At 44.0% G+C, this 13,283-nt stretch overlaps 1 protein-coding gene across 1 annotated transcript in view; it reads right to left on the bottom strand.

Annotated features, from left to right (window-relative positions):
• LOC140325345 (uncharacterized) overlaps positions 1-13,283 on the bottom strand; it is a 37,539-nt gene that overhangs the window by 19,641 nt on the left and 4,615 nt on the right. Inside the window, exons 10-39 of the mRNA XM_072403170.1 lie at positions 12,708-12,806; positions 12,515-12,618; positions 12,068-12,206; positions 11,286-11,404; positions 10,827-10,976; positions 10,573-10,743; positions 10,175-10,484; positions 9,433-9,500; positions 9,268-9,355; positions 9,065-9,182; positions 8,495-8,618; positions 8,270-8,406; positions 7,749-8,004; positions 7,413-7,655; positions 7,124-7,300; positions 6,894-7,039; positions 6,707-6,797; positions 5,865-6,254; positions 5,032-5,158; positions 4,236-4,354; positions 3,954-4,150; positions 3,618-3,801; positions 3,299-3,464; positions 2,799-2,923; positions 2,390-2,698; positions 1,844-2,047; positions 1,642-1,767; positions 1,331-1,501; positions 1,150-1,254; positions 980-1,075 (exon numbers count right to left, since the gene is read on the bottom strand). Coding sequence (XP_072259271.1) covers positions 980-1,075; positions 1,150-1,254; positions 1,331-1,501; positions 1,642-1,767; positions 1,844-2,047; positions 2,390-2,698; positions 2,799-2,923; positions 3,299-3,464; positions 3,618-3,801; positions 3,954-4,150; positions 4,236-4,354; positions 5,032-5,158; positions 5,865-6,254; positions 6,707-6,797; positions 6,894-7,039; positions 7,124-7,300; positions 7,413-7,655; positions 7,749-8,004; positions 8,270-8,406; positions 8,495-8,618; positions 9,065-9,182; positions 9,268-9,355; positions 9,433-9,500; positions 10,175-10,484; positions 10,573-10,743; positions 10,827-10,976; positions 11,286-11,404; positions 12,068-12,206; positions 12,515-12,618; positions 12,708-12,806 — 4,859 coding nt within the window. The remainder of the gene's footprint in view (positions 1-979; positions 1,076-1,149; positions 1,255-1,330; positions 1,502-1,641; positions 1,768-1,843; positions 2,048-2,389; positions 2,699-2,798; positions 2,924-3,298; positions 3,465-3,617; positions 3,802-3,953; positions 4,151-4,235; positions 4,355-5,031; positions 5,159-5,864; positions 6,255-6,706; positions 6,798-6,893; positions 7,040-7,123; positions 7,301-7,412; positions 7,656-7,748; positions 8,005-8,269; positions 8,407-8,494; positions 8,619-9,064; positions 9,183-9,267; positions 9,356-9,432; positions 9,501-10,174; positions 10,485-10,572; positions 10,744-10,826; positions 10,977-11,285; positions 11,405-12,067; positions 12,207-12,514; positions 12,619-12,707; positions 12,807-13,283) is intronic.

The following is a 13,283-nucleotide window of genomic DNA, read 5'->3' as shown; positions in this document are numbered from 1 at the left end:
ATCTACCCCAAACAGGCCAAATCTACCCCAAACTGACCAGATCTACCCCAAACTGGCCAAATCTACCCCAAACAGGCCTTATTCATCCCAAAGTTTCAGATTGATATAACTGGCTGGAGAGACCAGGGAAATATTATAATATTAATTAGTTAATTTATTTAATTAATTAATATATATAATATTATAATACATTCTCATTAATATGGAACAAGAACTGGGGTGAGAGTGACACCCTCATTATAAACCTGCAGGGAAGGGGGGGGCACGGACCCAAACCACCGGCTGATATTTTCCTATTGGACAGCCCAATAATGGGCAGAGCCGGCTTTACATATCGCAAAAAAACGCTATTAACGTTCCTATATATCAACCTCATCAACTCTCAGAAACAAGGGGTTTATACCTCATACACGGATAAAGGGCCCTATGGCCTCTGTACCTTCAGAAATGTCTATGAACCGATTTATATTAAGGGGCCCCTCATTCCACGTTCATATCGGGCTTATCGGTCATCATCATTGCACTACATGGAATCAATGGCCTCCATGGAGCACCAAATATGACCCCACAGGATAATGGGAGGGAGGGAAAAAAGAAACTAAAAACCCTCCACTGAACCTGATTTACTAAAGCTCTCCAAGACTGGAGAAGACAGACTATCAGGGGAGAACCTGGGTGATCCAGTAAACCTGGAATGTTTATTATTATTATTATTATTATTATTAATATGCATGATCCCTGGAAATGTTGTACATGCAGCAGTTATATACTTTTCTGGGGGGGATGCTGCATGGAGACCTTTGTAGGGAATGACATCCGGACTTCTGGCACTAAGAATGAATTTATTATAAAAAGGAAATGAGATCTGGAAAGCCAGTTACTAAAACCAACATTGGCCAACCCAAAATAAGGAAATCTCATCTTTGTCACTGAGTTTCCGGATGATTTCCCTTCCATATAGTCGGATCATCGCACTTACAATTTCCTCCGTCTGTCTCTTGTAGGATTTGACTTTCATCTGCAGTTTGTCCACCAGGTCCTGGAGCCTCATGACGTTCTTTTTGTCCTCTTCAGACTGCGGGATAAGATGACGTCATTGTCTGATACAAATCTTATGGGCTCCTAGTTTGTGATCCCCCCGCCACTGACCTGGTATGTCAGCTCCTTGACTCTCCTCTCATATTTGCGGACGCCCTTTATGGCCTCAGAGCTGCGTCTCTGTTCGGAATCCAATTCATTTTCCAGTTCCCTCACCTGAAATCCGAGAGCAATGAGTGAAGATCGGAGGTCAGAGATCATTTCTATCATTTGGGAATTTCTCTCTACTCACCCGGGCCTCCAGTTTCTGCAGCTGCTTCTTCCCTCCTTTCAGTGCCAATTGTTCGGCTTCATCCAATCGAAGTTGCAGATCCTTCACGGTCTGGTCCAGATTCTTCTTCATCCTCTCCAGGTGAGCGCTGGTGTCCTGCTCCTTCTTCAGCTCCTCGGCCATCATGGCCGCCTGCATACAAAGGAAGATATGATGTCTAATATGGTGATGGAATATAAATATAAAATGATTGCAGGTTTCTGTATCAGCGTGAGATTGTGGTAGAGCTCCGAGCAGACAAACAAATCTCAGACATAAAATATTCAGCTTACATCAGTGATGGCTTTCTTGGCTTTTTCTTCTGCATTGCGAGCTTCCTGGATGGCTTCTTCAACCTCAGTCTGGAGCTGGGCAATGTCGCTCTCCATCTTTTTCCTGTTGTTGATCAAGCTTGTGTTCTATAAAATGAATTTCGTGTTAATCGGCACCATCCATGAGTCACATCCAGCTGGGATTACGCTGAGGACAAATTACCTGTGTGTGCAGAAGTTGGACGCGTTCGCTTGCATCCAACAATTCCTGCTCAGCCACCTTCCTGCTCCGCTCAGTCTGCTCCAGAGCTGCTCGGATTTCTTCAATTTCAGCCTGCATGAGGTTGGCCCTACGCTCCACCATGGCCAGCTGCTCCTTCAGGTCTTCATTTGTCCTCAATGAGTCATCCAGGTGGATTTGGGCATCCTGAAGGGAATCGATGCAAAGAAATATAAGTGACTTGCAAGGTGCCAGACACAAATGGATTTCATCTATCATCCATTTCCTGCTATAGAAATCTGGGATTACATTTGGTGGATGCTCTTGGTTACACTGTGCACAGAATGTATATGAGCAGCACCTGCCGATAGGTGTAATGAAGGGGGTCAGCCTGTCCCTGGAGGAATCCATCTCTAGCTTTGTATTATTTTGTCTGCATTAAGTTATCATATTTTTATATCTGTATTGTATCTTTATAAAGGTGGTTGTGCAGGCTGGAACACTTTTTGTATGTTTCGGGAACATTTGGTTATCATTGTGGTTATTCACCTTCAGCAATCCCTGGACATTTCTCAGCTGCTTCTGAGATTCGGCTGCCTGGCGGTTGGCGTGACTCAACTGGATTTCCATTTCATTCAAATCTCCTTCCATCTTCTTCTTCAACCTCAGAGCATCATTTCTGCTTCTGATTTCAGCATCCAGGGAGCTCTGCATTGATTCCACCACCCGGACATGATTCCTCTTCAGCTGGTCAATCTCTTCTTCCTTCTCAGCAATCTTCCTGTCAATTTCTGATTTGACCTGGGTCAGCTCCAGCTGGATTCTGAGGATCTTCCCTTCTTCATGTTCAAGAGATGCCTATGGAGCAGAAGACACTGAATGAAGCCCTGGTTTACACTGATATATGTATATAAGATCGGAACAATCTAGATAAATCAATGCATTTCTGATTGCGTACCTCAGCCTCCTCCAGAGCCGTTTGGATTTCACTCTTTTCTTGCTCTAATTGTTTCTTGGCCTTCTCTACTTCATGCAGGGTCTTGGCACTTTCTGACACTTGTTCAGTGAGGTCGAAAATCTCCTCTGTGGTCAAATAACAGATTTTGTATTTATTTTCACAAATTTTCAGTTGCTTGTAAGACAATTCTATATCTGCACACCTGGAAATTTAGGGACTATTGTGGTCAGGTGAAATGGACGCATGGAGGTAACCCCATTGTATATCTGCTGATTCATAAAAAGGGTGTTTTGTGCAAATAAAGATATTAGGTTACCTGGTGTGAAACTAAACAGCAGAAGCCAGGTAACCACAACCTGGTCAGGTTGGGGGGGGGGGGGGACTAATAAAACCTAATAAAGAAACCTTTACACCTGGAAATATTCCATCCTAACAACAGACAAGAAAAGCATGAAAATAATATAAAAGGAACATGTGACTAATCACAAGTAATTCATTACGTTGTAAATTCTTGTTCTCCCTCTTGATGGTCTCCAGTTGGTCAATGGACTCTTCATAGGCATTCTTCATCTTGAAGAGCTCAGTGCTGAGGGATCGAGATTCTTTCAGAGAAGCTTCCAGTTCGGCCTGGCACTCCTCGAATTTCTGCTTCCAGTCTGCCAAGATCTAGAAAATGTGGAACCATCAGTGATATTAATGCCAATGATCACAGAGCTCTTATAAGGAAACCTTAATAAAACGATGAAGAAGCCAAATACCGCTCAGCAAACTTATTGACTATCCAGGAATTCAGGGAAATCCACTATTTAGGATCTGTACCTTGTCAAAGTTCTTCTGCTTCTTGTCCAGGGCGGCACAGGCAGCGTTGGATCTCTCCACATCAACCATGAGATCCTCAACTTCATTCTGAAGTCTCTGTTTGGTCTTCTCCAGTGATGCACATTTGGAATTCACAGCCTCAATGTGCTCCTCAGCTTCCTGTAGTCTTTGGGCCAACTTCTTTCTGGATTGACACATTGATAAGAAGAGGTTACCTATCATATGAAGCCACTTTATTCTCCACCCAGCTTCCAATCCTAATGATAATCCAACGATTTAAAATCATATTTATGGTCACCCCTATGAATAGAAAATTAATTGGGAGCAGAAACTCACTTGGCTTCCTCAAGTTCCTCCGTCCTCTGAATGGCGTCGGTCTCATATTTTGTCCTCCATTGAGCTACCTCACCATTGGCCTTGGACAGGGCACGTTGAAGCTCAGCCTTTGCCTCCTGCTCCTCTTCATATTGCTCCCTCAAGAGGTCGCAGTCATGGCGGGCAGATTGTAAGCCGTGGGCGAGGGCATTCTTGGCCTACAGAGATGAGAATATTTAATAATTGGACTTTCTGATTAAAAACAAAATGGGTACTTTATATTATAATGATAATATTTTGTACCTTGGTCTCCTCTTCCAAATGCCTCTTCAACTCTTCAATTTGCTGGGTGAAAGCTTGTTTGCCACGAGAGAGTTGGGAGATCAAAGTGTCTTTTTCTTCCAGTTGTCGAGAATATTCACCTGTAAAAGTGATGATCGAGTGAAATGTCTGGGGGTGACCAAGCCTTGCTGCCTCATATTTGTGGAAATGTCACCAAAATTCCCACCAAAAATAATGATGAAGCTTATAAATTGGCAAATGGAGTCACCATAATCTACCAGCTGGTAAAATGGTTTTCAGTAATTCTCACAGATGATTGATGAGAGTTCAGCATTGAAAATAAGGAAAAAAAAAAAAAGGATAAGACCAATGTTTTCCTATTCAGACAATCTATAAAAGAGGAAATTACCAATTTGGTGTCTCATTTCGTCTTAAATAGCCATGGCGACTCGTTGGTTCTCATTGCAGCACTGGGGTCTAGGTTCAAATATAAGCCAAGATGCTATATGCATGGCTCCAGGCTATAGTGAGGGCATTAGATTGTAAGCTCCTATGGGGGATAGTTGGAGACATGACCAGGGTGCCATCAGGGGGGTACAAGGGGTACATCAGAGCCTGACCTCTGCAATACTGGAACATTTAGACTTACGGAAGGGGGGCCAAGAGTGTCCTGTGGCAAGCTTGGTGCTATACATTATTAATAATGATATAACAAGCACATTGAATATCTCATTACAATTTCAGTTTGTGTATTATTTTACTATACGTGGTTTTATGGGTTGTCTTCGCTTTGCTGGTTGTTGATTTTTCTATTTACCATTCTCAGTTTGCAGACGAGCTCTTTGAGTGTTGATATCGGTAATCTGTCTCTGGTGTTCCTCTTCTTTGGTCTTCAGCTCACTCAGCTGATCTTCCAGGGTTCGGCAAATCTTTTCATAGTTGGCCTGACAAGAAGAAGATTTAAAGTTTGACATGCCGGATAGTTGGGCACATTTTCGGGTGAAGGAATTCGCCTCCTTGGATCACAAAACCGACTGGCAGGGGTTCTGCTGGGGCAACCCCGGGGCCTTCACTTACCCCTGGTGGGTCTTTTTTCTTTATTTAGGTTTTTAAGGTTTTTAAATATGTGAATTTACAATAAAGTTGGTCAGTGATTTTTATGCCAATATCTAATCGTTAAAATTGTTGTAATCATAATCAGAGGAAAGCTAAAAAAAATCATAAAATGGTTGGATTGCTGAATTCTATCGTTTCCCTTGCACGAAGCCAGAAATACCAAACGGGACCCTCTGATACCCCAACTGTGACCACTGGGAGAGGTAGAAGAGCTGACAAAGATGCCACCAGAAAACAGAGAATTCCTTTGTAAAAGTTATCCTCAAGCCTCTCCATATTATTAAACTATAACGTTTTTAGGAAAATAGTTTTGATTCTAATGGTCGCTACCCAGAAATCATTTCTCCATTTCCAGTTATTTGGCTTCCTTACTTTACACCTAACACTAAAACACTTCATGTACTAAATACAGATCTGTGGGGTGAATTATGTACCAGCAGATGGGGCATTCACTGTTTTATTCACCCAGGAATCGTCCCTCCATTTAGAGGAACCCAGCAGTCAGGAATTTTCCTGATACCCTTCTTTACTTACCTTTGCTTTGGAAACGGTCTCCATGTTGCTGGCCAGATCATCAATCTCCATCTTCAGCTCACTCTTCTCTTTCTCCAGCTTCTGTTTGACTCTTTGGAGGTTGTCAATCTGTTCTCCAAACTCGGCCGCACTGTCAGCATGCTTCTTCCTGAGAGCTGCAGATGTGGCTTCGTGCTGTAAGGTGGCCTCCTCCAGGTCGCGTCTCATCTTCTGGAATTCTGCTTCACGTTTCTTGTTCATCTCAATCTGAGCAGATGTGGCCCCTCCGGCTTCCTCCAGACGCTCGCTGATCTCTTCCAGTTCTCTGGAGAGGTCTGACCGTTGTTTCTCAGCCTTGGCACGAGCTGCCCGTTCTGCCTCAATCTCTTCCTCCAGTTCCTCAATGCGGGCCTGAAGTTAAAAACAAAATAATTGCAAATAAGGGTAAGTGGAAAAAAGCATGGTGAGCACTGGATGGAAATGACAATGACTTCCTCACTCATAACCCCATCACACACGCACGGCTCCAAAACTTTTCTAGACCGGACTCTCTGGAATGGTCTCCTCGTCCTATTCGGCTTGCTCCTACTTTCTGCCTATTTAAAAGAGTGCTCAAAACCCAACGCTTCACTCTCACCTATCCGTCTTCTTCTTCTCCTAAACCCTCACTACTCCCCACCATTCCATATCCCCTCCTATTGTGTGATACTTCCCCCACCTCCTAGATTGTAAGCTCTTCGGGTCAGGGTCCTCTCCTCCTCCTGTGTCACTGTCTGTATCTGTCATTTGTAACCCCTATTTAATGTACAGCGCTAATATAATAATAATATATATTAATAACAACTCCAATCAATGGATCCTACCTGGAGCTCCTTGATCTTCTTCTGCAGTTGGGCACCAAGGGCCTGCTCGTCCTCAATTCTGCTGCCAAACTGGCTAATCTCAAAGTCTTTCCTGAGTGAAATTGGAAATAGTTGAGTGACATATTAAAGAATGCTGACCCACATGGAACAAGTAAAACTCTATGTAGTGCTGTTGGTTGCCACTTACTTTTTTAGCTTTTCATCCAGCTGTTGTCTATCATTTTCCAGGTCCATGATGGTCTCCTGAGCTAATTTAAGGTCACCCTCCAGCTTCCTCTTGGATCTTTCAAGGTCCATGCGCAACTTCTTCTCTTGTTCCAGAGATCCTTCAAGCTAATGTTAGGATAATAATTTTTTTAGTCTGGATTTACAGTACAAATGTTTGTAATAGGATTTATATTGTCCCCTTCCACTCACATCATCCACTTGCTGCTCCAGCTTGGTCTTGGCCTTGGTCAGGGTGTTGACTTTGTCCTCCTCGGCTTGCAGGTCATCCAGGGTTTGTTGGTGGGCTTCCTGAAGAGCTTTCTTCTCCTTGGTCAGCTTGGCAATGTTCTCATCCAGCACAGCCATCTCCTCTGTAAGGTTTTTGACCTGTTATAAAAATAAATTTAGTTTATTGTTCATCCATCAAGGGTCACATAGAAACAAAACACTACCGGATGACACCAACCGGTGACATCAATCAATTATCAATAATGAATACCTTGTTCTCTGTGGCGTGCTTCTCCTTCTCAACCTTCGCTAAGGTCAGCTCCAAATCATCGATGTCTTTCTTCAGCTCCGAACATTCATCCTCCAGTTTCCTCTTCTTAGCCGTCAGCTCAGCGTTTGACTCCTCTTCATCCTCCAGCCTCTCATTCAGTTCCTTAATTTTGGCCTCCAGCTGGATTTTAGTTTTGATCAGCTGATCGCATCTCTCCTCCGCATCGTTTAAGTTCTCTGATTCCTGGTAAAATATAAAGTTATCAGTGATTTATGTAAAAGCCTCTCGTTCAGATCTTTGCTTGTCTTCCATTTGCTGATCACATCTGAAACTTACAGATTGAACTTGGAGCTGCAGGTCGTTCTTTTCTTGGATAACTTTCACCATTTTCTCCTCCAATTCTTTCCTCCTTGCTTCTGACTTAGCCAGAGCCTCCTTTGTCTTCTCAAACTCTTCCTTCATGTTGGCCATTTCCTTCTCAGATTCAGCGCTCTTCAGCAGAGGTTTGATCTTGAAGTAAAGTTTCATCCATGGCCAATGTTTGACATTCATGAATGATCGGATGTTGTACTGAATAGTGAACAGAGCTTCCCTGGAAAGCAGAACAATTGCACATTCAACCCATTAAAATATAAAAGAAAGTTCCTGAATATCCTGCACCAGTTGCTAACATTCATCTAGACTTCCAGCCTTCCAAGTTGCTTCATTATTTTTGCATTTGCAGCTTGGAATGCCAGGAAATTTCTTACAAGAACAATTCCAGGTGAATGTGACCAACTATTTCCATACAATGACCGGGATCAATGAGAACCTCCACAGAGCTCCTGCACAGAACCATCCTTCAGGTGAATACCAACCTCCTCTCCATCATCTTCTTGAATTCAATCCTCATCAGATATCCTCTGCATCGAGCCTGAGTACGAGTGATGACCTGAGCCAAACGATCGTCTCGCATCTCTTCCAGGGTACCCAAAAGACCAGCTTTGAAAAACACCTTCAGAGAGAATACAGAATTATTTATTGGAGCCATGGACACCTAGTGACAGCACCAAATCCTAACATCTGATGTCAGTGGTAAGGACCTTTGTGTGGCCAAATCTGTACTGTGTGTGGTCAACATCAATGGATCCAAGAAGCTTCTCAGAAGCCTTCTTGCTGTCAATGAACTGACCTTCTGGGATGGCACTGGCATTTAGGATTTTGTATCTGGAAAAGAATATAGAAATTATTTTAGACATTTTATACCCTTAGTATGGTATGATAGTGGAAGGAAGAGCCTTCTGTGTCTTCATAATATGAATTACCCAAATATTTGTATTTCCCTTATGGTTTATCTAAAGCCTAAGAAATGTGTAAAACGTTTCCCTGACAGACACAACAGTCACAACTTGTGGCCATTGCCATACTCTCATTGATAAATAGCGGCTGTACCTGAAAGGGTGAAATGGCGGAAGTTTAACAATTTTTTTTACAAAATGTGAATTCTGACTTTCTTTGTCTGGAAGCCAGTATATAATATTGGCAGCTGCTGCATCAATTTTATGGATTCCTAAGCCTATAAAGTATAATCAGACATCAATGCACCCTTCACTGATCACCTAACTGTCCATTATTAGGGATTTCCCTCCGTTTCCACCTTTTATGGATTTTACCTTTGCTTAAAGTCACCGTAAACGATTCTGCTTGGGAAACCCTTTCTGCAGATCCTGATGCCCTCCAGCACACCGTTGCACCTCAGCTGATGCAGGACAAGTGCATGTTCCATGGCACCTATAGGGAGAGAATGGTTGGATGTTAATTTTCTGATTAGCTGACTGCATGCTGAGTATCCACCAATCAGTGCCCTGGATCTTACCTGGTGTTTTGGTCTCATTGGGAATGAGGCAACGTACAAAATGAGGATGAGTTGTCCTAAGATTTGACATCAGTTTGTTCAGATTTTCCTATAACAGAATATGAATAAAATAAGAATAAAATAGCTCTGCCAACCTGAAACTGCCCCTGCAATGACCCCACTTACCCTGAAGAGGGCAGATACAGTCTGGAAGGAGGAGCCCTTCTTCTTACCGCCCTTCTTTGCGCCACCCTCTGTGGAATGAGAAGAAATTTATGGTGAGGAGCCCACACACAGCTTATGGTCCAATATCAGCAGTCAACAGGTTTTAGAAACACAAGGTCCATTTGTCCATGATATCTGTCTCTTCTGTGCCAGCATTGTGATTGCCAGATGACTTCCCTATCACTGGGTGTGACGAATGAGCAGTGCTAGGTGAGAACATCCATGGCATGCGCTTGTGGTAGGAAAGCATGCAACATGCACAATGATTTCCCATGTAGCAGCCCTTGTTAGGGTTTTGCTTACCGCATCCAGGTCAACCAGTGCTCCAAAATACCATCAATGTGCAGTCACCTCTACCAACTAGCTAATTGGACTCAATATAAAGTTTACTTTTTAATCTCAATGACAGCAAAAGCTTTGTTTGCATTTATGTACAGATATATATTGATTAGGAACACTGGAGCTTTGATAGAAATGGCTGAACGTGTAGGAACCTACAGTGACCAATATGTCTGAAGGACTGGACACCAGCTGTCGCCTGCTATTCATCGAGCATCGCCCACCTTTCCAGTATTTAATATTTTATTGTTTCATCATCCATTTAGATATAAAGTTCTAATATAAGAAAATGCTTGGAGAAGCCATGGAGGGACTTTCCCTCAGAACTTCTGGCTTTTTCTTTGCATTTATTGTGTACACTAACCTCCTTCACCGGCAGCATAACTGGAGAAGAGATAGGCCAAGGTCTTCATGGAAGACTTCTGGTACAGCCCAATGACAGTCTCATTCAGTGGGTCCTTGTTCTTGTCCAGCCAGCCAGTGATGTTATAATCCACGGTACCAGCATAATGGACCAGGGAGAAGTGAGCCTCAGCTTTGCCTTTGGCTGGTTTGGGTTTCTGGAAGTTGTTGGATTTGCCCAGATGTTGGTCGTACAGTTTATTCTTGAAGGAAGTGTCAGTCGCCTTGGGGAACATGCACTCCTCTTCCAGAATGGAGAAGATGCCCATTGGCTAAAGGAGAAGAGCGTTCTTAGCATTCTCTTTATTAGGATGTAGTAATGGTCTAGGAATAATAACCAACCTAACTGGATGTACCTACCTTCTCAATAAGCTCAATGCAGGCAGCCAAGTCCATGCCGAAGTCAATGAACTCCCACTCAATGCCTTCCTTCTTGTACTCCTCTTGTTCCAGCACAAACATATGGTGATTGAAGAACTGTTGCAGCTTCTCATTGGTGAAGTTGATGCAAAGCTGCTCCAAGCTGTTGTACTGTATGGATATAATAAGAAACGTTGAGGATCATTCTACATTCTGGTCGGTTAGGTTTGCTGATTAACACAACATTAACTCACATCAAAGATTTCAAATCCAGCAATATCCAGGACACCAATGAAGAATTGCCTTGGCTGCTTTGTGTCCAACATCTCATTGATACGAGTGACCATCCACAAGAACATCTTCTCATAGACTGCTTTGCCAAGAGCACCAACTGAGTTGTAGACCTGGAAGAAATATTTGGAAAATGATCAAAGTCTTCAGGGAGACAGAATAAGATAAGGGGTGAAAACCTCAGTGGCGTTGTGGGCAGAAAATAGGACCTGGGGCAATTCTAAGGACAACCAAGATGCCCAGTGCTGCCACATGAGGGTGGGGGGAGGGTAAGTTCTGCTATAAGTGCGGCTTTGTTCCTCATCACAACACTGATCCTGGCACAGGAGCTCTTCAATGGATTACAGAAATAAAAACAAATCTCCAAATCCCACTGACATGAATGTAAATTCACAGGGATATCTCCAGGCCCGGCTACTTACCTGTTGCACTGTCTGCCCCTTGGTGACAAATTCATTTCCAACTTTGACTCTGGGGTAGCACAGAGCTTTCAGAAGATCGGCAGAGTTCAGGTTCATCAGGTAGGCGGCCTTGTCAGCGACTGGAGGAAGAACAAACAGAACGATCATTACAGCAATGCCGGGTCCAGGGGAGAAATAACCCAATGATGGGCCAATTCACTGAGTCTATGCTAAGGAATGGGAACCAACCAGCATGTGATCATCATATCAGCTGGGACATATTGATCACTTGGCTTTGTGGGAAAACAACCCATAGTGACAGCGGCTGGAGCTTTGCATTCGGTGCACGGGGTATATAGAAAGCAGCGCACTGTTCAAATATTTTAATATTTTACAAAAAACTGCTCTCCTCTCAGGGCTCCTCTCCTCCCAGTCAGGGCCCCCAATTTCTCCTCCCAGTTTGGGCCCCCACCTGCTCCTCCCAGTCAGGGCTCCAACCCTCCTATCTCTGGACAGTGCCCCCATCTCCTTTCTCCTAAACACCAAACTCTTTCCAAGTTTGGGCCCATCTCTTCTCTACAGTCTGGACCCAACCTCCTATTTTCAGTGCAGGCCCCTTATCCCCTAATCCCAGTCTGGTCCCCCACCTCTTCTCCCCAGTCCGTTCCCCCCCATTCTCTCCCCATTCCGGCCCCCCCCATTCTCTCCCCAGTCCGGTCCCCCCCCCCCCCCCCCTCTCTCCCTGGTCAGGGCTCCCACCTCCTCACCCCAGGCATGGACCCCATTTCTCCCCATCTCCTCACCCTCTGTGCCCTCGGGCTCAGCCTGCTCCTCTCTTTGCTTCTGCTTGAACTTCATGTTACCATAATGCATGACGGCTCCGGTCAGCTTGTAGATGGAAAGTTTCTCATCTGGAGTGAAGCCCAGAATATCGATGGCGCTCTGCAGAATAATGAGAGGAGTTATGAGAGGTGGATGCCGGCCTTCATATCACTGATTGATGAGGAATACAGGAAAATCAGTGAATCTGTGTGTGAATCTGTGTCTATGGGCATATGTTGTGTGGCCACCAGGCACCCCGAGAAGGGTTTGGGGTACAGATCTATAAGGAGGGGTATAAAGCCATAAAATATTATTGTAGGGAATGAAATACAAATGTCAGAGAAGATGGGAGTTGCTGCTCCCAGAAATACAATTTATTATCTTTTCTTCAGTCAGAAATTTGGTATCAAAGTTTCCCCTGGACTTACATCTGTGGCCAACAACTCCTCGGCGTCATCAATGCTTGGCACGGTGATCTCCCCCTGGCTGACGAATGGGTAGTCGTAGGGATTGGTGGTGATCAGCAGCATTTCTGGAGGAGAGATGACAGGAAATCCATTTAAATATCATTATCGTCATATAATGCATGGGCGGAGCCAACACGCCCACGAGGATCCTTACCGATCAGTTCCGGCTTCTTGTTGGAGCAGATCTGGTAGAAGATGTGGTAGCTCCTCTCAGCTTTCAGCTGGAAGGTGACTCTGGATTTCTCCAGCAAATCTGCAGGAAAAAAACATTTCACAATCCTTCCACAGACAAACATACGGAGAATCCAACTTTCCCCAAATCATCCAATCACAGTACAGGTTGAGGATAATTACAACAGAGGAGATAAATCCAATTCCCAGCTCTCCTCCAGCCAATTGTTTTATTTTTATAGATTGGATGGATTGGAGATAAATCTCTGTGTGCATCTCACATTTCTGTGATCATTTTCAGAAACTGGAGAATGATTCATATCGGGTGAAAATTCTCTGACGTGTGGCGGTCCCCATGGAGGGTCCTCAGATTGGGTCCCTAAAGATTGTGGAGGTGGGTGAGGATCTCTGTATGTGAAGACATCACAAGGGGACCCCCAACCTACAGATCCCTATTAAACCCTGAGGAAGGAGGAGCCCCAAGCCCCTGAAACATGTCGGCTTTTCTCTAACACTCATAAAGTGATCATTTTCCTCTAATCAGACTTCCCAGCGTGGC

The sequence above is a fragment of the Pyxicephalus adspersus genome, chromosome 3, assembly GCF_032062135.1.
Source record: "Pyxicephalus adspersus chromosome 3, UCB_Pads_2.0, whole genome shotgun sequence".
NCBI classification, from domain to species: domain Eukaryota; kingdom Metazoa; phylum Chordata; class Amphibia; order Anura; family Pyxicephalidae; genus Pyxicephalus; species Pyxicephalus adspersus.
Note: the sequence above shows the minus strand (reverse complement) of the source record. Positions and strands in the feature narration are given on the sequence as shown.